Source organism: Ipomoea triloba, chromosome 10 (genome assembly GCF_003576645.1).
Source record: "Ipomoea triloba cultivar NCNSP0323 chromosome 10, ASM357664v1".
Lineage (NCBI taxonomy): Eukaryota > Viridiplantae > Streptophyta > Magnoliopsida > Solanales > Convolvulaceae > Ipomoea > Ipomoea triloba.
This window is the reverse complement of record NC_044925.1, coordinates 24,287,854-24,312,208: the sequence shown is the minus strand read 5'-3', so window position 1 is coordinate 24,312,208 and position 24,355 is coordinate 24,287,854. Positions and strand designations below refer to the sequence as shown.

The 24,355-nt window shown below is 36.4% G+C and overlaps 2 protein-coding genes across 3 annotated transcripts; one reads left to right on the top strand and one right to left on the bottom strand.

The window, feature by feature from the left end:
* Positions 1-3,160: 3,160 nt before the first annotated feature.
* Positions 3,161-5,660, bottom strand: LOC116033348. The gene is made up of 7 exons (XM_031276097.1): positions 5,397-5,660; positions 5,127-5,318; positions 4,720-5,052; positions 4,415-4,630; positions 3,970-4,303; positions 3,785-3,885; positions 3,161-3,682 (listed from the first exon to the last, which is right to left on the bottom strand). Exons 1-7 carry the CDS (start codon positions 5,658-5,660, stop codon positions 3,161-3,163), a joined length of 1,962 nt encoding a protein of 653 aa, XP_031131957.1.
* A 12,894-nt stretch (positions 5,661-18,554) lies between these two features.
* LOC116032827 (solanesyl diphosphate synthase 3, chloroplastic/mitochondrial) lies at positions 18,555-24,267 on the top strand. 2 transcript variants are annotated; one of them, XM_031275548.1, is made up of 12 exons: positions 18,555-18,716; positions 19,806-19,898; positions 20,242-20,322; positions 20,400-20,471; positions 21,356-21,487; positions 21,925-22,011; positions 22,449-22,520; positions 22,671-22,756; positions 22,858-22,990; positions 23,079-23,168; positions 23,374-23,472; positions 23,837-24,267. In XM_031275548.1, the coding sequence occupies exons 1-12, from the start codon at positions 18,555-18,557 to the stop codon at positions 24,014-24,016; spliced, it is 1,287 nt and encodes a 428-aa protein (XP_031131408.1). In that variant the 3' UTR covers positions 24,017-24,267. The 2 variants fall into 2 exon arrangements, with proteins under 2 accessions (XP_031131408.1, XP_031131409.1); XM_031275549.1 differs by lacking the exon at positions 18,555-18,716 and having other exon boundaries at positions 19,894-19,997; positions 23,837-24,016.
* The last annotated feature ends 88 nt before the right edge of the window (positions 24,268-24,355 follow it).

Below are 24,355 nucleotides of genomic sequence, written 5' to 3'. Positions count from 1 at the left end.
TTCATGAAAGAAAACATTATTAGTTATTACAACACAGAATCTTGGGCATAATGGGGGTGTTTGGCAAACGGCTGACAACTTATAGCTGATAGCTGGTTGGTTTAGCTAGTAGTTGATGGCTGATTGTGTTAACTGGTTTGACCAGCTGGTTGTATTAGCTGGTTATAAAAAAACTGTTTGGTAAATTAGCTGTTTATTAGTAGCTGATTGAATGTAAAATGACATTTAAGGGTATTATTATTATTATTATTATTATTATTATTATTATTATAAAATAACAAACACACCACCCATTTAAAAGTAAATCCCATTGATTTCAAAGGATAAAATAGTCAATATACCTATTATTTCCAACCAGCTAATACATTCATTAGCTTTTCAATTTTCACCTTATTGGCCCAATGAGCCAAGGCCAATAAGCCATTTACCAAACACTTCAAAATAGCTTATTGGTTGGTCAAAAAGCTAAACTTGGTCAAATAAGCTAAAATTTGGCTTATAAGCCAATAACCAAACACCCCCAATATATACATAAATATTATGCCCATATGAGCAACTCAACTGGTCACAGTGGTGAAGTTTGGAAAAAGATATCAGGGATTGAGTTAACTGGTCTAGCCTCTGTGTTCAGTTGAGTTACCATGATTTACACCTTTTGAAAGAAGAAGAATCAATAACTTATTATAAGGTCTGTTATAAGATTATCTCATAAATCATTATTCGTAAGGCATGTCAATTTTTTAATAAGTATTACCCTTTATTTCATGATAATTACAATTTTCTCAAAAATAACTTTCTAACATCTAATATTACATTTTAATTTAAAAGTATTATTACAACTTTCATCAAAGGTATCACATTTTTCTCATAAATAATAACCAATTTATCCGTGGTTAGTATTATAATTTTCCTCATAAGTAATTGTACGTTCAGCCACTAATATTACATTTTGATTTAAAAGTGTTACATTTTTTGTCAAAAATATTACACTTTGTAATATAGTCAGCAGACAATTTATTTTTCATTAGTATTACATTTTTCAGCATAAGTATTACATTTATATCTTGACCCAACCCGCCTCATAGATAAAGATCAGTAAGATGATCTCACATAAATATGCACATGCAGTTTAACTATCAATTTAATTTATTTTTTTTTATAGAGAAAGAGGGCGTAAGCCCGGAGAGAACAAAGAAGCTACAAACTAAACAGTCCCCCGATCACAGGGAACCCACCGATGGAAGCTTGCCCCCATCTGGTCTTCACTAAGAATCTCTCGTAAATCAATCGGAGCCTCTGCAAACTGAAGTAGGCTAGAGGACGTACTTAGGGCATTTTTTGCAAGACAGTCGGCTAATCGATTCTGCTCCCGGTAGGCGTGTACGAACGAAATCCGCTCAAACCCCTGCGCTAAAGTACAGCAGCGCTTAATGATATTATGAACACTGCCATGGCGTGAAATGGCGCCCTGCAGCATCTGAACCACTCTTCGCGAATCGCACTCCACAATCAAACTCCTCGTTCCAATCCTCAGGGCCATTTGCATGCCTTGGAACACGCCCCAGGCTTCCGCCATTTCTGACGAACAGCATCCAATATGGTATTGAAAACCCATATCCCAATTCCCATTGTGATCCCGTATCACGCCACCACACCCAGCAGCCCCAGATGCAGCAGAGCGGCTCCCATCGACGTTTAGTTTCTTCCAGCCAAATGGAGGTTTCGTCCAAGAAAGGAGGATAGCAGCGCCTTGGTTTCGCACATGGGTCGAAGTTCGGCTTGCTGTGAAGGCCGCCGAAATCTCCGCCTCTTGCTTAGAAATCCACAGCAGTTTCTGGGCTAACGGGAGATTGCGACCATTAAAAACGGCATTGTTACACCACTTCCACATCCACCAGAGTCGAATGGCAAACCGGACTGGCCAGTCTTCGCTAGATCCAATGGAGGCATCGCCCCTGATGTTCAGCAGCAGCCAGGTATCCCAATCGAAACAATCAAGGGCATCTAGCACCTGAGGTTGTAAAACCGCACTCCAAATAGCCTTCGCTGCATGACAACGACGAAACAAATGATCCCGATCCTCCTGTTGGCCTGCACAAAGATAACAGAAAGTATTAGACGTAAGATGTCGTCGGCCACGTTCGACGTTGGTCAGTACTCGATCATGCATAAGCAGCCAAAGAAAAAAACAGATCCGATGAGGCAGTTTGAGCTCCCAAATCCTCAACCAATCCGTTGTAGCCTCTAACTGAGCCGGAGGAAGAATAGCAGCGTAAGCAGACGCCATCGAGAAATTTCCATCACGTTCGAGATGCCACCCGACACTGTCACTCTCTAGATCATCTGTTATCAAAATATGGGAAGCCAAAGTTTGCAAGATAGTCGAAGGCAGAAGACTCTGTAAGCATTCCCACTTCCATCCTCGACCATCCTCCCAATATTCATCAACAGTAGCATAAAGCTCCGGTAGACTTAGAGGAGTACAAAGAAGCTGGTAAAGCGGATACGGTACAATCCATTTATCCATCCAAAAACGAGTGTCCTTCCCGTTTCTGACATTCCTGACCAAACCAGCTTCAAGAAACGGAGTGGCCGCAAGAATACCTCTCCAAACATTTGACGGGTTCGCCGACCGACCATTTTTATATTTGCAACTTAAGGTTCGGGCCCAAAAAGTATCTTTTTCCAACTGGAGCCGCCACCCCAGCTTAACCATGTAAGCCATATTCAATTCCTGCAGTTTACAAATACCAAGGCCACCCGATTCTTTAGGACTAGCAACTGTATTCCAAGCAACCATATGCAAACGACCATTCCAAGTACCATGGTCATCATTGCCCCATATAAAACGGCGCATAGCTCGTTCAATACTCTGGTAGACTCCTTTGGGCAAAATCGTCGTTTGCATAGTGTACGAGGGAATAGCATTTAGCACAGCTTTCGCAAGAGTCACACGACCTGCCATAGATAGGGTCTTCGCTCTCCACCCCTCCAGGCGATTATTAATTCTATCAAGCAAAGCAGCGTATGACCGACATGTAACACGCCCGTGAATAGAGGGCACCCCTAGATACTTGCCCAAATCATTCGTCGTTTCTAGATTGAGTTGGCGCGAAATTTGTGCAGCAATACCGGAATCCGTATTCTTTGAGAAGAAAATCTATGATTTTTCATAACTGATCCTTTGCCCGGAGGCAGCGCAGAATCGCGACAGACAGTCTTGGATAACGGCGATCTGATCAATAGAAGCTTCAGCAAACAAAACCATATCATCCGCGAAGCAAAGATGTGAAAGTATGGGGCACCCGGGTGCTAATTGAACTCCTTTCCAATCCCCCGAATTGACCCGAAGAGTAATTATCTGACAGAGCTTCTCCAAACCCAAAACAAAAATAGCCGGTGACATCGGATCACCTTGACGGAGGCCCCGTTCTGGGTGGAATTGAGATAAACGGTTACCGTTCCAGTTTACGGATAGGCGTGCAGTCCTAATACAACACATAATCACCTTCACCCACATCGAGCTAAACCCAATTTCCTTTAGGATAGTATCAACAAATTGCCACGAAAGGCGATCATAAGCCTTTTCGAAGTCAAGTTTGATTGCCATAATGCCGGTGGAACCTCTCTTCGTCCGCATGGTGTGCATCACCTCTTGATATACCAGTATGTTATCAGAAATCTATCGACCCAGAACAAACGAACTTTGAAAGGGGCCTACCAACGTTGGTAAAATGCGTTTCAAACGATTCGTGATTGTCTTCGTGATCACCTTATAACTCACATTGCACAAACTAATAGGGCGAAACTGCCGAATAGTTTTCGGGGTACCAACCTTAGGAATAAGTGCAAGTAAGGTATCATTTAAACCATCTGGCAAACAACCTGTCACAATCGAATTCTTAACTAAGTCAAACAAATTGTCACCTATAACGTCCCACATTTGTTGGTAAAAAGCGGCATGGAAACCGTCAGGTCCCGGAGCTTTAAACGGTGACATATCAAAGAGAGCATTGCAAACCTCTTCCTTGGAGATATCCTGGTTAAACACCCTCCATTCATCTTGGGAGAGAACTGGAAACACACCCTCCAAACTAGTATCCCTTTGCTCCGCCGAATAGTCTGAAAACAGAGTGACATAAAAGGTCTGAACATGTGCTTTGAGAAGATCATCATCCGTAATCCACTCACCATCCACATCCCGTAGACTTGAAATAGTATTTCTGGATTTTCGAATAGTAGTAGCAATGTGGTAGTATTTCGTGTTCCGGTCCCCGAAAACAATCCAGTCTTCGCGAGACCGCTGGTACCATAGGAGTTCTTCTTGATAGAGAATCTCCTGATACTCCGCAGAAAGTTTTTTTTCCAACTTTTCTAAGCCGCCATGGCAGTTGTGAGCAATCTAACGCTGCACCCCATTTAGACGCGCAAGAACAACTTTCTTGCGGTGAACAATATTACCAAACACGTGTTTGTTCCAATCCAAAAGAGCATCTGTGATGACCGAAATATTATCCGTAAACCCCGAGCTCGGACGCCAGGCGTTGTGTATGACATCCTTCAAACACTGGTCGGTGAGCCAGGCAGCTTGGAAACGAAAAGGAGCCCTGTTGTAGCGTACATCCCTTGCCTAAATCCGAATAAGGATAGGGGCGTGGTCCGACGAAATCCGAGGTAGGTGCGTAACTGTAGCCTCAGAAAACGATGTCTCCAAGCAACATTACAAAGAGCCCGGTCGAGCCTCGCCCCTTTAGTAAAACCTGACTGGTCACTCCGAACCCATGTCAGCTTCGGACCATGAAATCCCATATCAATGAAACCTTCAGAATTGATCCAATCCGCAAAATCTGAGCTCCGCTGTAACGAGAAAGCAGAATAATTAGAGGTTTCATTTTGGTTAACAACAGAATTAAAATCTCCAGCAATCAGCATAAGACCCGAGAGACCCCGCTTGGTCATCTGAAGTTCACTCCATAGACGTCGACGGAGGTGATGGGTAGGACTACCATAGACTACTGTAAAAAACCAGTAATCATGAGGATCCACACCGACCTGCAAAACTACAAACTGAGGATGAGTAAAATGAACAACAACTTGAGTAGCAGCATGCCAAAAAATCCAAATACCCTCGCTAAAACCCACCGCCTCGACCCGAACCCAATCCGAAAAACCAGTCTCGTGCAAATAGCATTCGCGTGAGACCCGGAAACCTTAGGTTCAACAAGGCCAAGGATAGCGGGTTTATGGGTCTGAACAAGAGTTTTAAGGACGCGGTGGAAAACCTTACCACCCGCGCCTTGACAGTTCCAAACAACAAACTTCATAAAAACAGGAAGACAAGGGGAGGAAAACCAAAACAGAAACAAAAAAGAAAACACAAAGCAAACAGCTCAAACAGGGGCAGAAGACCCATCTGCCTTCTCCGCAGTAGCCTCGTGATTATCCTCTATGTCCATGACCACATCTCCCTCAAAGTCAAAACCGTCCGGCGGATCCCCGTGGTGTTCGGGAGGAGGGCAGGCACTGGTGCTCATATCAGCGTGTAAACGTTCCCCAGTGCAAACCCTTGTGGATTCAATCATGTTACCTCCTTGCTCACCCCAGACTACCACGTGCTCATCCTCCTCGGCAGCTCGCCGTGAACAAGAACCTCTAAGCATATTACCTCCAGATGGAACCTGTTCTCCGGCCGATACCTAGGCAGCAAGGACGTCGTTCGTAATCTGTTTCTCATTTGCAATAACATTCGCACGGCGCGGTCTCCCACCCATAGAAGGCTACTTCGTTGTAGGACTCGGATCTTTCGCTAAGTTCTCCGGAGATTTACCATTCTGATCAGAGGGCGATTGTCCATTATTCAGAGCCAAGTCCTGGTCATAACCAGATAGTTCGGCATCAAGTAACGCATACTTGGAGCCCGAAGCTCTCTGTGCAACCGCATTAGTAGCCGACTTGTCACGATTACCCGCTCTGTCCCCCTGCCGTCCCTGCCCGGCCGGTCGTCCCACCTGCCCACGGTCCTTACGCGTGACGATCATCTAAGAGCCATAAGGAGCAGCACAATGCATAGACTTATTCATAATCGACGCACTGCCACCATTCGAAATAGCACGACCGGCGCCCTGTTCTGCAGCCGGTTCTGATGGAGAGTCCACAACCACATTTGCAACGTAAGGAACCTCAGAGCAAGCCTCCCTCCTATGCCCGTATCGCCCACACGAGAAACAAACAAGGTGCATACCTTCGTATGCCACCTGCCACACTTTTTCCTCCAAAGTAAAACGAGAGATCAGGGGCTTAGTCAGATCGATTTCAACGCACACTCGAGCAAACTTTCCTCGCGAGACTAGGCTTGTAGTATGATCAACCCGAACCGTTCTACCAAGCTTATTCCCAATCCGCCGCAAAGTAAGAAGATTATAATATTCCACCGGTAGGTTAGGAAATCGAACCCATACAAGGACCTTTTCAGTCGTATCCGTCAAAGGATCAAAATTTAGCACCCACTGTTTGACGATCAAATAGTGATCGAGGACCATCCATGGACCCTCAAACATGGCGAATTCAAGATCCTCGACCGAGCCGAATTTGACTAAAAAATAGTCGTTCTCAAGGGCAATCAGCTCCATTCTGCACTTAGGCTTCCACATTGCGCTCAAACGTCGTGACAAGTAGGCATAACCCACCCTCCGGCCCATTACCTTGATGATGAGAGACTTCCGCCACGGCTCCCGTATCCGTTCCTTCTCTTGGTCTGTCAACCGAATCGTAGGGCAAGTAGGATCATCATCCACCTCCCTAGGATCAGTCTCATCATCCCCAGCCAGAAGCTTGTTCTCATTGTCATTAGCAATAAGAAAAGGGGCAGTATCTGATCCATTGCCTACGACAGAGTCCAGATAGGATCGATTCGGCCGAGGATTTTCGCCCACAGGAGGGATCTGGTCCGGCACCCCCGTCGTTACCTCATCAGTCACAGGAAGATTGTCCCCTGATTCCTTACGCGCCGATTGATCAAGCATTCCAGATGGAGTTTCCGGGATCACGTCAACAGCGGATAATGGCTTGGAATCAGCATCCATCGCCACATCCGCCATCGTAGTCTCCATCGCACTATCCGTCAAAGCATTCGCTGGGTCCCCGTCAGTCGGATCCAGCGGCGATTCCATAACAGTATCTATTGCCTTGAGACCCGGATTGCCAATAGTCACCTTCGATTTCTTCGTACTACGTTCCAAGAGATCTTGATCTTCAGCGGAACGTTGAGAGGAGAGGATTTTCCCGTTATCAGTCATCGTTTTTATATCAATTTAATTTTTTAGTTACAATGAAATGCAACACTTTGAAATGAGCATTGAATAAAACATTATTTTCATATCAAAAAGTCATAAATATGATTCTTGCCAACATCATATCAATTAAGTCTCTCACATAGAATTTTATTAGTGTGATATATGAATGCAACAAAATTATCGTGCACCATACTGTAACGTAACAATAGTTGATAGAGGTTAGTAATATGGGTAGGGGGCCAGGCTAGCTAGAGACGACGTGAAAGGCAACGACAATTAGAATAATAGGGAACGTCTGCAGGTTGTTAAAACTATATTTTTGTGATGTGCTCGTGTGACTTGCCCTCTCTAAAAACAAAATAGCTGGTTGAAAAAAAAAATAAAAAATAGCTAATGTAAAATTCGAAATTACAAATTCAGCCAACCATGGTACTGCTACAATGTAAAATTCGACATGTTTACTCTAAAGGCGTACCTAGTTCTGTACAAATTAGGTTTAGGTTTCCTAATTCTTAAGATTGAAAATGATACATTTGGTCGGTTGCATATATTCTATTTGCTATGTACCTAATTCTATCTTTATTACGGAGTACTATTTTGTAACTTGCGATCATTTACCTTTCTTGAGCCATTTTTGTAGTTTCAAAGTTGTTACATCTTTGTGTCTTATTTTATTCGGTCGTGAACTTAGTTTGTTAAGATATATTCGAACTATAAATCTATAATATACATAACATTTTTTGTTGTGGGCAAAAACTTATGTGAGGTCATCATACAGATCATTGTTCGTGAGACGGGTCGAGTCAAGATGAAAATATAATATTTATATTGAAAAATATAATACTAATCAGGGATAAAGTATTTGTTACTTATAAAGGAAATTATAATATTTTTATATTTTGATTTAATAGTGTTGTATTTTTCTTCAGAAATATTACATTTTCCCTTATAAGTAACAAACATTGTATTCTCAATTAGTATTATATTTTTCAGTATAAGTATTTGATGCATGGATCTCAACTCTGCTATCTGGTTGTTATATCCTACTTAAAAATAATTGGTGATAAATAAGTGGACATTAACCACATCCCTCTGATCCATGGTAAGTCATAGCGCAACTTCTCGAATCGGCGCCCGTGACCTCGGCTATAATACCAATTGATGAATCACTATGTTTACTTCCTAGTAAGTCACCCATCTTGTGGATGCTGTAAGTCAAGCACACTTAATCACAAAATTCTTTGGCTATCTGGTTGTCATATCTTACTTAAAACCAATTGGTAATAAGTGAGCATTTATCATTTAATCATATTCCTCCAAAGTAAGCAACGACACCACGTCTCAAATCAAGCAGGGATTGAACTCAGCCGACGCCCAACAGTGTTACATTTCCATCTTAACTCAACACGTCTCAATAAGGATATATAAGGCCGTTTACGTGAGACGGTCTCATAGGAGAGTCACTCTTTTGTTGTGGTTTTTTTTGGTTGATTTGTATGCCTCGAGAAAATATACTCATATACATAACATTTTTTGTCATTAATATATTATCCTTTCTGATTAAAAAAATGTGAATGGCATGGATTTCTTTTAGTATTATGAGGCTATCAGCTAGGTTTACATGCATGTTGTTTATCGAGTAATTGACATATTTTAATTGATTTACATCATTTTATGTTCGAATTTCAGTGGGAATAGTGTCAGTAGTACTAAAAAAAATTAATTGATTTACACCATTATGTTCAAATTTCAGTAGGAATAAAAAAATTAATTGATTTACACCATTATGTTCGAATTTCAGTGGGAATAGTGTCAGTAGTACTAAAAAAAAAATTATAACTAGAAGAACCTACTGAAGCATAAAAAGTCAACAATTGACTCTACTAAGGCTCGAACCCACTCCCATCATCTATGTAGGAGCGTAAACCGGAACACCGGGTGACCACAAGGTCTTTAGTCAATTATATGTGAATTATGATCGAGAAGTAGACAAAGAAATATAATATTCTTGTTTATATTCTTTTTTTTAGTACTACTGACTCGATTACAATGTAGTATCTGTTCATAACTACTTTCTCGACTTACTGAAGCACAAAGAGTCAGCATCGCCCCACTAAGGCTCGAATCCACCCTTTCTATATGGGGTGCAACCGGATGCCACTAGATCACAAGGTCATTGTGAAATTGTTCTTGCAACTCTTAAACGTTTGAAGTGTGAAATTAGAGTTAGTTTAACGCTCCTCTAGTACGTTAGGAGCCAAAAACCTGCTTGAAAGGTCTCTTATCCGTTATAAACGTATCTAGCTAGGGTCGTAACAGGCAGATGCTGCAAGAAATGCTACGCGCAGGCCATAGCTCTGGCTGCCATTGACGCTACTGTCTTCGTCATCTTCTGTTTGAGATAACACATATCTGCCTGTGTTTCAATGAAGTTTGATTCACCAAAACTGTACTAATTTAAATGCATGTTTGATTCACCATAACACATTTGGCTTGCTTAACCAGATGTATGTATACAAAAAATCATGACGATAACAACATGCCACCTTAAAAATTGATAAGCATTTAAATTAGTACAATTTTGGTGAATGATATTAATTTGGTTTTTGGATACCAAAAATATCACTCCTAAATTTATGTATAACATACACATATAATAATAGAGTTAATTAGTCTCTTGTCTTTGGTGGTAATTTCAAATTTAGTCACATACTATATTTTTGCCATATAATGTGTAAAGTTAATCAAGAAGCTCAAAGATACAATAATGTGTTGCAATTTTTTTATTTTTTTTAAAAAAAAATTGATAGCTAATGACCAAATGTAAGTAAGCTTGGCAGGTCCTAATGTATGTCCTATATTCGAGTACCAAAAATAGAAAAAAACTTTTACTTTGTTGACCCAATTTTTGAGCAAGTTAGGGCAAGGAGAAGGTGATGGTCCAAACATGTAAGCAGATATACAAGGAACAGTACAGTTGGCTTAAAATAATTGTGTTATTGGCCATTTATAAGCAGTAGGTTCATGCATTGCATGCTAATCAGCCAACCCCTCCAACTAATAAGATATAGAGAACAAGGCTTACATGAGTTTTGTCATTTTTGTGATTGCTCTATTTAACTTAAAGCTTCAATTCAGTTCCCCCACCCCCCAAACACCGGTAAATAATACTGTACAACGAATCAGATTCTGCCTATGTGGATCTTGGTTCAAAATAATATTAGATTATATGTCTGTATTTAACATAATATGTGTCTATAAATAAATTGAAATCACATAATATATATGTTAAACTACTGACACATAATATGTTAATGTAATTAACATATTATTTGCATGTAGTTAACTTATTATATATGTTTTTGTACCTAACAAATTATGTGTCTTTAATTTATTCACAAAATTAAAAATATCAAGAGGAAACATGAAATCGTAATTTTGTGAAAATGAGGGAATTGTAATTCCCTCCAACCAATCAAAAGAATTTGTTTGCCTTCAATTATTTTTAGTCTTTGGCATGCCAGTTGTCTATTTGGGTTAGTGAGATTAGTTTTTTTTTTTTTTTTTTTTTTCCTTTCTTTCTTTACATTTAAACCCTTAGTAATTTATTCAATTATTTGAATTTTGAAGCCCAAATACAACATTCAAAGGGCCTCAAGCCTTGTTATTATTATACCACTAATTTTTTTTTACACTATCCATTTATGGTAGGCCCAGTCCATTAAAAATATCATTTGTGTGGGTGGTGGCGGATGGCTGGACAAGAGAAACGCAAAACGAGTCAACGGTGGAGGACGTGGAAATTATATGGGAAGGGGAGAGGATGTTGGGGGTGGAGCCAACCAATGGATGGGCAATGGCCATCTGGTAAGCGATGGGAACCGTGGTGGCACCAACAGCATCAACGGGCGACTAGCCGACCGGTAAGGCGCTGCTAGATTGCTGGCTCTTTTGGATGGCTGGGGGATGGTGTTTCGGTTGATGTTCTAAGATGCCATGGTCATTTGTAAAAAATAAGAAATATGATTAATTGAGTAACTTGGGATTACAATAAAGAACCTAATAATTCTGACGAGGAATATGAGAGTTACGAGTAAGATTTAAAAGTTTGGAACGGTGAATTTGGGTGGGATAAAGGGTCATTATAGTGAAATTTGAGGGTAGTTAGGAATCTTATTGATTGGGGAAAGACTGGGAGAATTTGTAATAAACAATAATCTACAATCTTTTTTAATAATTTTTAAAATTCAAATTACTAGCTTGAGGTCGTGGGTTCGAAAAGATAACTTGTGATGAGGCCCATGTCATAGCCTAAGGTAGATGGGGTGGCTTGGAATTCAGGCCATAAAGTTTAGGGTCATTTAAGTAAGTGAAATGTTATTTTTAGTGATGGTGGTGTGTGAAATTGTATCGTCACACCATATATCGTCTCAAGACAAAAAAGATATCAAATAAAGAGTTGAGTAAACACAAAATATGTTAAGTTTATTGAGCTAGTTCTAACAATTTAGTCAAGCAATGTCCTAAGAACAATCAAGTAACAAGGAAGAATAGAAGCAATAAGCAAATATATATATATATATATATATATATATATATATATATATATATATATATATATATTAAAAAAGGTGTTTGGAGTATGGCAACCTTGCATACATACTATGTGGTGTCTTGTGATAAGGACTCATGTAATGACTTAACAAGCATCAATGAAGTGCAACAAATATACCAATGCCATTCTCATGACCATTAGCATTGAATCATTTGAAGCATTTTATAAAACACATAACATACAATTCTTCTTCCAATTTCCTATTATCAAATAAAACTTGAAATTGTGAGAATAACACACCTCCAATGCTCTCATCAAGTATAATACACAAGAGATTAAACAAAGCACTAACACACAACAAGAACCTATCTAATTCAATACACTCATTTTATGCAATTGAATCCATATAGGCATTTCTACTATACTAATAAGAGCCAAAGAGAGTTAGGCCTAAAATGGGTAGAAAAAATGGCGGTAATCAAATGGATGGTTCAGATGAATTATTTAATCAAATAGATGGCTAAGATAATTCAGATTAATATTATTCATAGAGATTACCTGATTTAACCTTACTTTTATGATTTTCCGTTAAGTTTTCCGTTAAATATTCTCTTCTCTGTTAATATTCCGTTAACTTTTAACTTACCCATTAATTTCTATAAGAAAGGTCTTAGGTTCGAACCTCATCTCAATCAAATTTGACATAATTAATAAGTTTTTCACTTTATTTTACTCTTATTAAATTAAATAAATTAGTAGCTACAACAATAAATGATACATATGTATTTCTTTAATTTAGAATTATGTGTCTACAATACCTTTATTTGAAAAAAAATTATTCATTATCAAAAAATTAAATTAAATAAGAGAAATAATTTCATTAGTTATATTGTCTTTATTTTCTCTCATGCAAAGATTCTTTACATTCAAATTTATCAATTGATATTCATTACACTGTCCATTATCTTATTTTTACAATATCTTGTAATTAAATATCAAAGTTAGTACAAAATAATGTTATATATTTATTTACCAAGTATTTTATTAATACTATGAAAAAAATTTAAAATAATTTGAAGCTAATTATATTAACTACTTGGGGATTGGTTGACAAAGAAAGTACTCAAATAATAATCCAACAAATTGAAGTGGAATCACTCTATTTTACTCTTATTGAATTAAATAAATTAGTAGTTACACCAAAAAATGAGACATATGTATTTCTTTAATATCATGAAAAAAATAAAAAAGAATAGTTTGAAACCAATCATATTAACTACTTGGGGATTTGTTTACAATGAAAATACTCAAATAACCCATTACCTAGCAAATTGAAGCGAGAAACTACCTTTTAATATCTTTGGAATACATAATATTTTAAATTTTCAAATTTTTATTAATTTTATTTAATCTTTTTTCTTAAACTAGGGATTTCTTTATCCACAATAACTCATTCAACAATAATGGTTGAACCAAATGAACTCCAAGCAGAACACCTAAAGGAAAGTCCATAGCTCCTATATCATAATCTCATTGCATGACATTGTCATCTATGCTACCAACAATAACCGAATTGCAAATAACACACTACCAACAAAAAGGAAGAGAACAAATAGCAAAGATGAAGACAATGACAATGTTACTCAAAAGAGAATTAAGAACACTTAGAAAAATTCAAATTAAAAGTAGTATTTATTTAGACTATCATTTTTAGACCAAATATTTAGACTATTGATTTTACAAGGTTGCAAACATTTATTTTAGTAATAATTATAATGAATTTTCTATATTATCTTGGATTCATATACTTTAAGTCAGATATTTAAATAAAAAAATTCGGCATTCAATTACCTATGTATAAACTTCTCATATATAATCTTACATTGTTCAAAAAATATATATATATAATCTTACATTGATATACTTTTAAATATTATTTAAATGTAAACATTGGGCATTAACCCATTCGCGTAATGCGCGTATAAAACTAGTATAACAAGATAAAGCTCAATAAAAATTCAAATAGAAAATCTAGCGATTCGTGATTTGACTTGCAAAGTAAAAGCAGAATGAAATTGCATGCACTGAAAACACAAATAAAATTGAAGGAACTAAAATGTAGGTAATGAAAACTTATAATATAGATTGAAGATACAAACTTGAATTGAATTGCAATCTTGAATTAAAATATAATCTAACTTAATCTAATCATATTATAAATGAAGAGAAACTAGAGTGAAGTTAGAGAGTGAAAATATTAAAAGTCCCCATTAAAAAAGCTGTCAATCCCCTTTTATATCAGCTGGAGTCACACTTCATTGCATAATATTAGGATGCTCACAATCGACCTCACAATCATGATGATTTTACTATGTGCAATAATTTGGGTTTCTAACCCATTTTTTTATCACATTGTATATAAAAATCCCCGCCTAGGCGCTAGGCGCTTCTAGACCGAGGCGAATTGCTCCCTAGGCGTCTGCCTAGCGCCTAACTCAGCCGACTGGGCCGAGTTGGCGGCCGAGTTAACTCACCCAACTCGGCAGAGTTAGCCGAGTTAACTCGAGCGATTAGGCCTTGTTAATTTTATTATTATATTTATATATATTTAAATTTATTTATTTATATAAGTAAGAGAAGTAAGAGATATATATATAATATATATATATATATATATAATAAAATATATGACATACACCCACACACATAAATTAATTTATTGTTTTTATAGGTCGCCGCCTAGAACCGCCGCCTAATTACCGCCTAGGCGCCGTCCAGACCGCTTAGGCGCTAGGCGCTAGTCTACCGCCCGACTAGCGCCTAGCGCCTACTGCAACCATGTATATGCCTGAATTAAACATTGTGATCTTCATAGAAGTTGTAGCTCTTTCAATTATCTTTCCTTTGAATTATTTGATTTGGACATTTTTACGATGAGATATAATTACCATAACGAGATATTGCTTGATAGATGAAAATAAAGTTTGCCACGATGACAGTCATGGTCGTGAGTGTCAACGTGAGACTTGATTTTCACTCTAAAATTCACTTTTTTTTTTTTCGGTATTTTCTTTGCTCCTTTGAGTCCCTGTACCATGTCATGGTACTTCCCACTCGCTCCTTTTTCACTTTATTAATTTATCACGGCTCTCAAAACACACTATTATGCCAACAAGCTTTAAAACACATCAAATTGAGCTTTTACATGCTTGTAAAAACATAATAAGTGTGAATGAAGGTTATACCCTTCGTTTATGTCCATTTTTTCCATTAAGTTTTTTTGTACATTATGCTATAAAAGTTGTACTTTACAATATATTAGACAAACGTACCCCTACCGTTATAACTTCCGTTATTTTTTCCACTATTGTTATCATTGACATGCATCCACTATATATTTTCTTATTTTCTTCAATAATAATAATAATATATACACATTATATATTAGAGTTATATGTTAGTTATTTTCTAAAATATAAATATAAAATTTATAAAAATATTTTACATTATTATTATTCTTTACAATAATTTAAATATCTAAAATTTAAATAAATTTAAAATTTTAATATAAAATATTAATATTGGGCATCTATTTTTTGCGCATTGCGCATAAGAAAAACTAGTTTATAATATATGCCTCAAAATCACATTAATGACACAAATGAATCATAGAAACACATAGTTAGCTTCCAATTAACACAGCACTATATGATTTTGATTCAAATATATGTATATAAAAGTAGTAAGAATTTGTATTAATCAATTAACCTAATTGTATCGATTTAATTGAATCAAATTGAGGAGTTATTGTGTTCAATTACAACGTTGTAAAATTTAAGAGTAATTATTTTTTCATTAGAGCTCAAATGCCTTTTATTTTATTTTATTATTATTGTAGGCTTGGAGAAATTGATATTCTTTTAAAGAAAAAACTTAATTTATTAAATCATCAGCAATGTAGTCAACAAGAAAGGGGGAGAGATATCAAAACACTCCCCGCAACCTGACACATAATTAACCTCTCTAGCAACAACATGAGCGGCACAATTCGCAGATGGCTTAGCGAAACAGAATTTGACATCATTAATTATAGATGCCAACTCTTTAACTCATCCACTAATAAACCGAAAACAGAATAAAAAGAATTACAAGACAAAGCATTAAACAAAAGTTGAGAGTCTATTTCCACATCAACATTGCCCATATCGGAATCCTTAAGTCAACTGAGAGTTTCTCACATGCTTAAAGCTTCAGCTTCTTTGACATCGAATACCCCGCTCTTTCGCAAGAAACCTCCCATCATCACGAAGCACCTATCCTAGCTAGCCCCATAACATTATTACCAATATCAATAGAGGCATCTGTGTTTAGCTTCAGACGCCCACTTAGCGGCCTACACCACTTGTCCACACGGCGATGATTATGCCCAGCATGTACTGAATCATTTGTAGCATGTATTGATATTTTTTAATACATTAGATTTCAATTTACGGTAAATTAATCATAAGTTTTCAAAATTTATGTCAAAGAGACGTTAGCGGAAGTAAATTGTTAGTCGTCCCGTTAGTCCCTCCTATTGTCTTACTAGTTTTATACGCGCATTTCGCGAATGAGTTAATGTCCAATGTTTATATTTAAATAAATATTTAAAAGTATATCAATGCAATATTATATAGGAGAAGTTTATACATGAGTAATTGAATGTCGAATTTTTTTATTTAAATATCTAACTTAAAGTATATAAATCCAAGATAATATAGAAAATTCATTATAATTATTACTAAAATAAATGTTTGCAACCTTGTAAAATCGATAGTCTAAATATTTGGTCTAAAAATGATAGTCTAAATAAATACTACTTTTAATTTGAATTTTTCTAAGTGTTCTTAATTTTTTTTTGAGTAACATTGTCATTGTCTTCATCTTTACTATTTGTTCTCTTCCTTTTTGTTGGTAGTGTGTTATTTGCAATTCGGTTATTGTTGGTAGCATAGATGACAATGTCATGCAATGAGATTATGATATAGGAGTTATGGACTTTCATTTAGGTGTTCTGCTTGGGGTTCATTTGGTTCAATCATTATTGTTGAATGAGTTATTGTGGATAAAGAAATCCATAGTTTAAAAAAAAGATAAAATAAATTAATAAAAATTTGAAAATTTAAAATATTATGTATTCTAAAGATATTAAAAGGTAGTTTCTCGCTCCAATTTGTTGGGTAATGGGCTATTTGAGTATTTTCATTGTCAACAAATCCCCCAAGTAGTTAATATGATTGGTTTCAAACTATTCTTTTTTTAATTTTTTTCATGGTATTAAAGAAATACATATGTATCATTTTTTGGTGTAACTACTAATTTATTTAATTCAATAAGAGTAAAATAGAGTGATTCCGCTTCAATTTGTTGGGTTATTATTTGAGTACTCTCTTTGTCAACCAATCCCTAAGTAGTTAATATAATTAGCTTCAAATTATTTTAAAAAAAAATTCATAGTATTGATAAAATACTTGGTAAATAAATATATAACATTATTTTGTACTATAACTTTGATATTAATTACAAGATATTGTAAAAATAAGATAATGGACAACGTAATGAATATCAATTGATAAATTTGAATGTAAAGAATCTTTGCATGAGAGAAAATAAAGACAATATAACTAATGAAATTATTTCTCTTATTTAATTTAATTTTTTGATTATGAATAATTTTTTCAAATAAAGGTATTGTAGACACATAATTCTAAATTAAAGAAATACATATGTATCATTTTTTGTTGTAGCTATTAATTTATTTAATTTAATAAGAGTAAAATAGAGTGAGAAACTTAATTATGTCAAATTTGATTGAGATGAGGTTCGAACCTAAGACATTTCTTATAGAAATTAATGGGTAAGTTAAAAGTTAACGGAGAAGAGAATATTTAACGGAAAACTTAACGGATAATCATAAAAGTAAGGTTAAATTAGGTAATCTCTATTAATAATATTAATCTGAATTATCTTAACCATCAATTTGATTAAATAATTCATCTGAACCATCCGTTTGATTAAATAATTTGACCGCCATTTTTTCTACCCATTTTAGGCCTAACTCTCTTTGGCGCTCTTATTAGTATAGTAGATATTATGCTTTGTGCACAAGACACTGTTATCACTCATACTCGGTCAAGATCTCCCAACGATTTTTAAATCTTTAGTGAGATTCAAACCTCTACACTGCTACTAAAATAATACTTTAGAGTGATTAGTAGAACTAACTGAATTAGTCCGGTGCGTGTGACATAGGAATTAGGAATAGGCGGAGTGGTTCGAACCAGGTGCAACCCACCCACCCACCCGGTTTTAGTTCCAGATTTGCAGGAGCCTACAACGCGCCATGATTCCCTAAAAAGACCAAGCCACCGAGATCTGCTTGGCCACTTCCCTCGCCGCCGCCGTACACGCGGCTCAAATTTTCTTGCGAAAGGGGCATTTGGTTTGGACGTAAGGTCCAGAATTGGCTTCGTCATTCAACTGCATTTTCTAAACCAAACTCATCTCCTGCCGCCCACCGCCCGCTTTAATCATCTTCTTCTCCCTTACTTTGACTCAACCGCCGCCCTAAACCCTCGCTCGCTCGCTCGCACGCAAATATACGTATATTATTACACATCTAAGAAGAAGAATAAGAAGCAAAAGTAGGAGAAGAAGAAGAAGAAGATATGTTACTCACAAGAGAATTATCTCGGATTTCCAGAGGCGGTTTCAATAGATTTAGATGGCTATTATCCTTGCCCGCTGAGCAGCAGCAGCATCACCGACATCACTTGTTTTCCCCTACAAATTCCTCTATCTTCCCCGCCCCCCTTGATGCTTCCCAACAGGTTAAGGGCGCTTACCTTTCTATTTTTCATATTCCTCATTTTTTGGATGTTCTAGCGAGTGTTTAGTGTTTACTTATTCCAGCTGCTACAATCATTTATCTTTCCGAACTTCGAGGACCTATGATCTATTTTATAGAGGCCTTAATTTGAGAAAATCAAATGTTTATTTTAGCTACCCTTTTCTGGAGTGTACCTGGGATCATGCTTTTATTTTCGCCATGGAGTGTGGCAGCAAATCTATTAGACTAGTAGTAGTAGTAGTAGCATACTGTGGTAGTTTTGAGAATTAAGTTTGAGTGTTAGTGGGCTTGATACTTTTTCTAATTTCAGTAAATCATTCAAATGACACCATTTAATTGGGAGATGCTTGAAAGTGGTAAAATAACTACTTTATGTTCACAGTGAGAGGGCTCACCTAATTTTTAACTGTTATAACCAGCTATGCTGGGCTCACTGTCGGAAAGAATTGAAATTAGGAAGACCTATTGCAGTGCAAATACAGTTAAGAAGCATTTGTGTCATGGGAAGTTTTGAATTGATGAAAGCTTTGTGCTTTTGAGACTGCTTTATACTTGGGAGACATTTTCATTGAGCCTTGAGAATCCAATATTCTTTGATTCTTTTGTTACTGAAACACATTTTTAAGCAAAGAAGGTGTTTACCTTAAACATGACCTTTAGGAACTCTTCCCATTCCCATCCGAGCTTAATCAGCTAAAGGGAGTTGTCATGATTGATAGGTTGAAAATTCATAACTCTGGTTGCACTATCTTGGTTTCCTTTGGGAAGTCTTTGTGTCTGAGAGCTTAACAGCTTAAAGGAGCTTATTTTCCTTGATATGTTGCAATTCTATAGGTTCTGGTTACACTATCTTGATTTCCTTGTCATTCTTAAGGCTTTTAGGAGCTTTTCCTATATGGGCCTAGGAACTCCCTCCCTCCCCTTGTCTTAAAAATCCTATTAGATTATTCTATCTCTTCATCTTAAGTCTACATTGCTGCCATTTTTATGAATTGGAATACCATTATAATACTTTGATGTTTTATAAATGTTTGCTATTGTTTCTTCATTTTCTTTTTGTGATCAGTAGGTTTTGGGTAGGAGAGCAATTTATTATTGGGTGTCTAATGCTGTGAAGAGTATCGGTCAGCAGGTTCATCACCAAAGCAGTGCTGTAGCCGAGGTTATTGGTCATTTCATACTTCAAATATAACTGCTGATTATCTCTGATGCTTTTGGTAGTAATATTCTTCCCTGAAATAACTGCAGATGATAGAAACTAGTAAGTCAAATCTTGTAGGTCTGGATAGTGGTATTTATGATTCTTTTTATTGCACAGCTCATATTAAGATTCAGAAATACCATGGTTTAGAAAGAGGATCCATAATTTTTTTTTTGTTTGGCACCTTAGTTTCAGTTGCAGCGTTTCCTATGTGATTGGTTTTGATATTCTCCCTTACTTGCAACTATCTCTCACTGAGGTAATTGATTTCCATGCAATGATTTTCCTGTTATCTTTATCCCAGGAGCAATTGGATCCATTTTCACTTGTTGCTGATGAATTATCACTTGTGGCAAACAAGCTGAGGGCAATGGTAATAGCAGAGGTATGTATTTTGGAGCCTGCAATATGCCTATGGTTGGATTTTATTAGAAGGTTATTATCTAATTCAAGTTTATACAGGTGCCAAAGCTTGCTTCAGCTGCTGAGTATTTCTTTAGAATGGGGGTGGAAGGAAAGAGACTTCGACCTACGGTATGATTTGTCACTTGCAATATAATAATTTAAGATTTGAACGCTCCAAGTATTTTGGTGCTGTAGGAGGGTATACATGCTGGAAACCCACCCTAGCCTTATGGTTATTCTTGAAATAATGGCTGACTTTTACTAGTATGTTATTTTCCATTCTTTTTTTGTATGTTCTCTTGATTTTTTGAGCTCTGTGAAGAATCAGAAGATACTTAAATACTCCAGTCTGCAAGAGTTTCCTGTTTGATTAGCTTATTTTGGGAACTTATCTACTCCAAATAGGAGAAGCTGGGGAAAACCTAGAAATATTGAAAAGTCCTTTAATGGTATGTAAGAGGGGAAAACATCTTTTTCAAGAAGCTTCATGCAAAATCCTTTTTCTCAAGAAGCAATAGCCTTGGCCAAACAAACTCTAAATGATATTTCTGTACAGAGGTGGACTATGATTTAGGTCAGATGTGAACTGCAAGATTGCCATGTCTGCTCCATATTGTGAAAGGAAATTCAATGAAATAAACAAAAGAAAGGGAGAACATAGGAAATGATTTAGTATAATATTAAGCTCAAGTGGATGAGAAGGATTAGTCATTATAACAATTAGAATGATAGGTGGTGACCTGAGTAGGAGGATCTTCCATCAAGACCTTGCCTTGTGGGTAGTCCACGCTAAACTTTTTTTTTTTCCTTTTCTTTTGAACTTGTGAAGATGCTCACTCATTTAAAAGAGGTATTATGTACGGATATGACCACTTGACAAATCATTTTTATCCATCTTGTGTTTATAAAGGTCATGACTAATGCATTATTATTTTTATTATTATCTTCCTCATATTTGTTTCCCTATGGTCTGCCTTGTCCAGAATAATGTTAAAGACTAATGCATTTTGTAGGTTGTGTTGTTGATGGCAACAGCATTAAATGCTCCGGTACCAAGATCACCATCTGAGGTAGCTGTTGACTTTTCATCCAAAGAAGTACGCACAAGACAGCAGTGCATAGCTGAGATCACTGAGATGATCCATGTTAGTATTCATTTTATTCCTTTTCATGCATTTGCAGAGCATCTTATAGAGATCTATACCGTATAGTATGTAGTAGATTATGCTAGCTAAACAACTCAAAACCAATAAGAGCCCAAGCTTAGAGTGAGAGCTTAGCAAATAATATGGTGACATAGTTGATTAATAGAGAGCTAACTGTGCACTATTGCTCTGTTACTGGTCTTTGCTAGTCCTTTAAAATTCTTAGGCATGGATATGCTTCAAATGTTTCTTGCACATATGCAAAGTATGCTCTTTTATCAATAGTGGTATTCTTCTTCAAATTGACATTAATTTTACTTCAATTTGGTACTTTGTCGCTTGCTTGTGATGTCTCTGTCACCCTAGGAAGTCTTATGTTGTCTTTTAGTATCTGTTTCATCTTCTTTTCTTAATGTTTATCATCTGTTCTCTCATAGGTTGCTAGTCTACTTCATGATGATGTATTGGATGATGCTGACACAAGGCGTGGGATTGGTTCATTGAACTTTGTAATGGGAAATAAGGTACGTTATGCATGTACAGTTTTTCTTTTTTAGATGTACATAATCTGTATACACTTCCAAATTTGTTTCCTTTTTTGAGTTAATAGGTGTCATTCATGTAAAAAATTTGACTTGGTACAATTTCTTAGGTTGGTGTTTATAATCTATGTCAGTTTAGCATGAATGTATTAAAATAGTGGGCTTATAATATTTTTGAGTTATCTGAATGTAGAAAGTATTGAGTCTGCTTTATCCTTTGGAGTACCCAAAAAAAAGAGAGAGAACTTTTTCTTCCTGGTTAATGATTAAAAGAGACAAGACCTTCTTGAATAGATAGTTGCTTGAGTATACATATAAATTATCTGATTGCTGCACTTCTTTCTAGTGATGCTGTGATGGTTGCTAGTTGAGTAAATATGAACTACCTTCTGAACTTTTTTGTCCCTCTAATGATGCAGTTAGCTGTATTGGCTGGAGACTTTCTGCTTTCCAGAGCTTGTGTAGCACTAGCCTCTTTGAAGAACACAGAGGTATATCATGATCAACACAACACTTCAATTGTGTTCATTCTACAATTTCTACATAGATTATCAGACGGGGTTGTTTTAGTATCTAATTGATTATACCTTTGACTCCTAATATTGATCCATATAATTTTGCTTTCTGCATTCATTTTGTAGGTTGTCTCATTGCTAGCAACAGTTGTCGAGCACCTTGTTACTGGGGAAACAATGCAAATGACAACTAGTGCTGATCAACGTTGTAGGTATGCCTTCTATTGCTGATATACTCTCCCATGTCAGGGAAAAACAATGTATTTCAATTTGCAAACAGATTGCTATAATAATGGATTGAACTTTTTCCCAGCATGGAGTATTATATGCAGAAGACATATTATAAGACTGCATCACTGATTTCAAATAGTTGTAAAGCTATTGCCCTTCTGGCTGGCCAAACTGCAGAAGTTTCTATGATGGCATTTGAGTACGGAAAAAATCTGGTTTGTAACCTATCAAATGCCTCTAAAAAATGTTCAACATTTTGGATAAATTTAATAGTAAGCTCTGGTGCAATTCATTTCTGTGCAGGGACTGGCTTTTCAATTAATAGATGATGTTCTGGATTTCACTGGCACATCAGCTACTCTTGGGAAGGGATCATTATCTGACATTCGTCATGTAATTTCTCTATATTTTTGCTGTTATTTTTTAAAATAGAGTTTTGATCTTTGATCTTTGATCTTTGATGTTCTCAACTCTAAAATAGCAATCCTTTAAGAGATTCATGGATACATATGATTATACAACCCCTATGATTTTCTGTTTCTATTATTTTTGAAATAATGCCTACATCTAGTTTTAGCCATAAATTTTATTCTCGCAGGGAATTGTAACTGCTCCAATATTGTTTGCAATGGAGGAATACCCTCAGCTGCGTGACGTTGTTGATCAGGGATTTGATGACCCTAGGAACGTGGATCTTGTAAGTTTTAGTTATAACAAGTGCATTTTACATTATAATGTTAGCACCTTGATCCTTATTCTCTACTTTGTGTCCTTTTGTTGAACTGTGGTTATTTTATTGGGGAAAAAGGGATTGAACTAAAGATAATATGGAGTTTCAGTCTTTCTGGTCCTTTGCTACTAGATTACAAGGTCTTTGTTTTGTAGTGTGGTTATGAACACAAACATAACCTAACTAAGTACCGCATGCTGTTTTTTCATTTTCCAATGGTCGGTCCAGGCATAGAATTATTCCATCATCCTTTTGTGCATTTAACTGGTTTCTTTATATTGATTGGCTGCCTAGATACTGAAATGGATGTATATTGCAAATTTCGTCTTAGGCACTGGAGTACCTTGGCAAGAGTCGAGGCATACAACGAACGAGAGAGCTGGCAACAAAGCACGCCAACCTTGCATCAGATGCAATCGATTCTCTTCCAGAGAGCGATGACGAAGATGTTCAAAGGTCAAGACGTGCGCTAGTAGAACTGACTCAAAGAGTCATCACGAGAACGAAATAGACAGGCAATATCAGGTTCAGGCGCGACGCTTTTTATTGCCGTATTGCGGATTTTGTTTTGTTTCTCCTTTAGTGTTGCTGTAATACAGGGGAAAATTTTTCCCTAAATCATTTGATCATTGTTTCTAACTGTTTCAATTTTGGCATACAATAATTATTTTGATGAAGAAATTGCCCTGTGCTGTAATGCCAACTTCATGTAAATCATTACCAGGACTTCTATAAGAATTCACTAGATGTTGCCCACGAAAATGGTTTGCTTTATTGGTGAGTTTTAGAATTACTTCCACATGTACTTGGAAATATGTAGAGAAAGAATCCGACAATTTAAGGCAATTGG

What these genes read in the sequence shown, in the direction of transcription:
- LOC116033348 (XM_031276097.1), bottom strand. Translation starts at nt 5,660, where the DNA reads ATGCTTAGAGGTTCTTGTTCACGGCGAGCTGCCGAGGAGGATGAGCAC. An exon ending in CAGATGGGTCTTCTGCCCCT is followed by an intron (nt 5,319 to 5,396) that starts GTTTGAGCTGTT and finishes GTTTTTATGAAG; the next exon opens with TTTGTTGTTTGGAACTGTCA. An exon ending in GGCGGTGGGTTTTAGCGAGG is followed by an intron (nt 5,053 to 5,126) that starts GTATTTGGATTT and finishes GTAGTTTTGCAG; the next exon opens with GTCGGTGTGGATCCTCATGA.
- LOC116032827 (XM_031275548.1), top strand. Translation starts at nt 18,555, where the DNA reads ATGTTACTCACAAGAGAATTATCTCGGATTTCCAGAGGCGGTTTCAAT. An exon ending in GAAAGAGACTTCGACCTACG is followed by an intron (nt 20,472 to 21,355) that starts GTATGATTTGTC and finishes TGCATTTTGTAG; the next exon opens with GTTGTGTTGTTGATGGCAAC. An exon ending in AGTGCTGATCAACGTTGTAG is followed by an intron (nt 22,757 to 22,857) that starts GTATGCCTTCTA and finishes ACTTTTTCCCAG; the next exon opens with CATGGAGTATTATATGCAGA.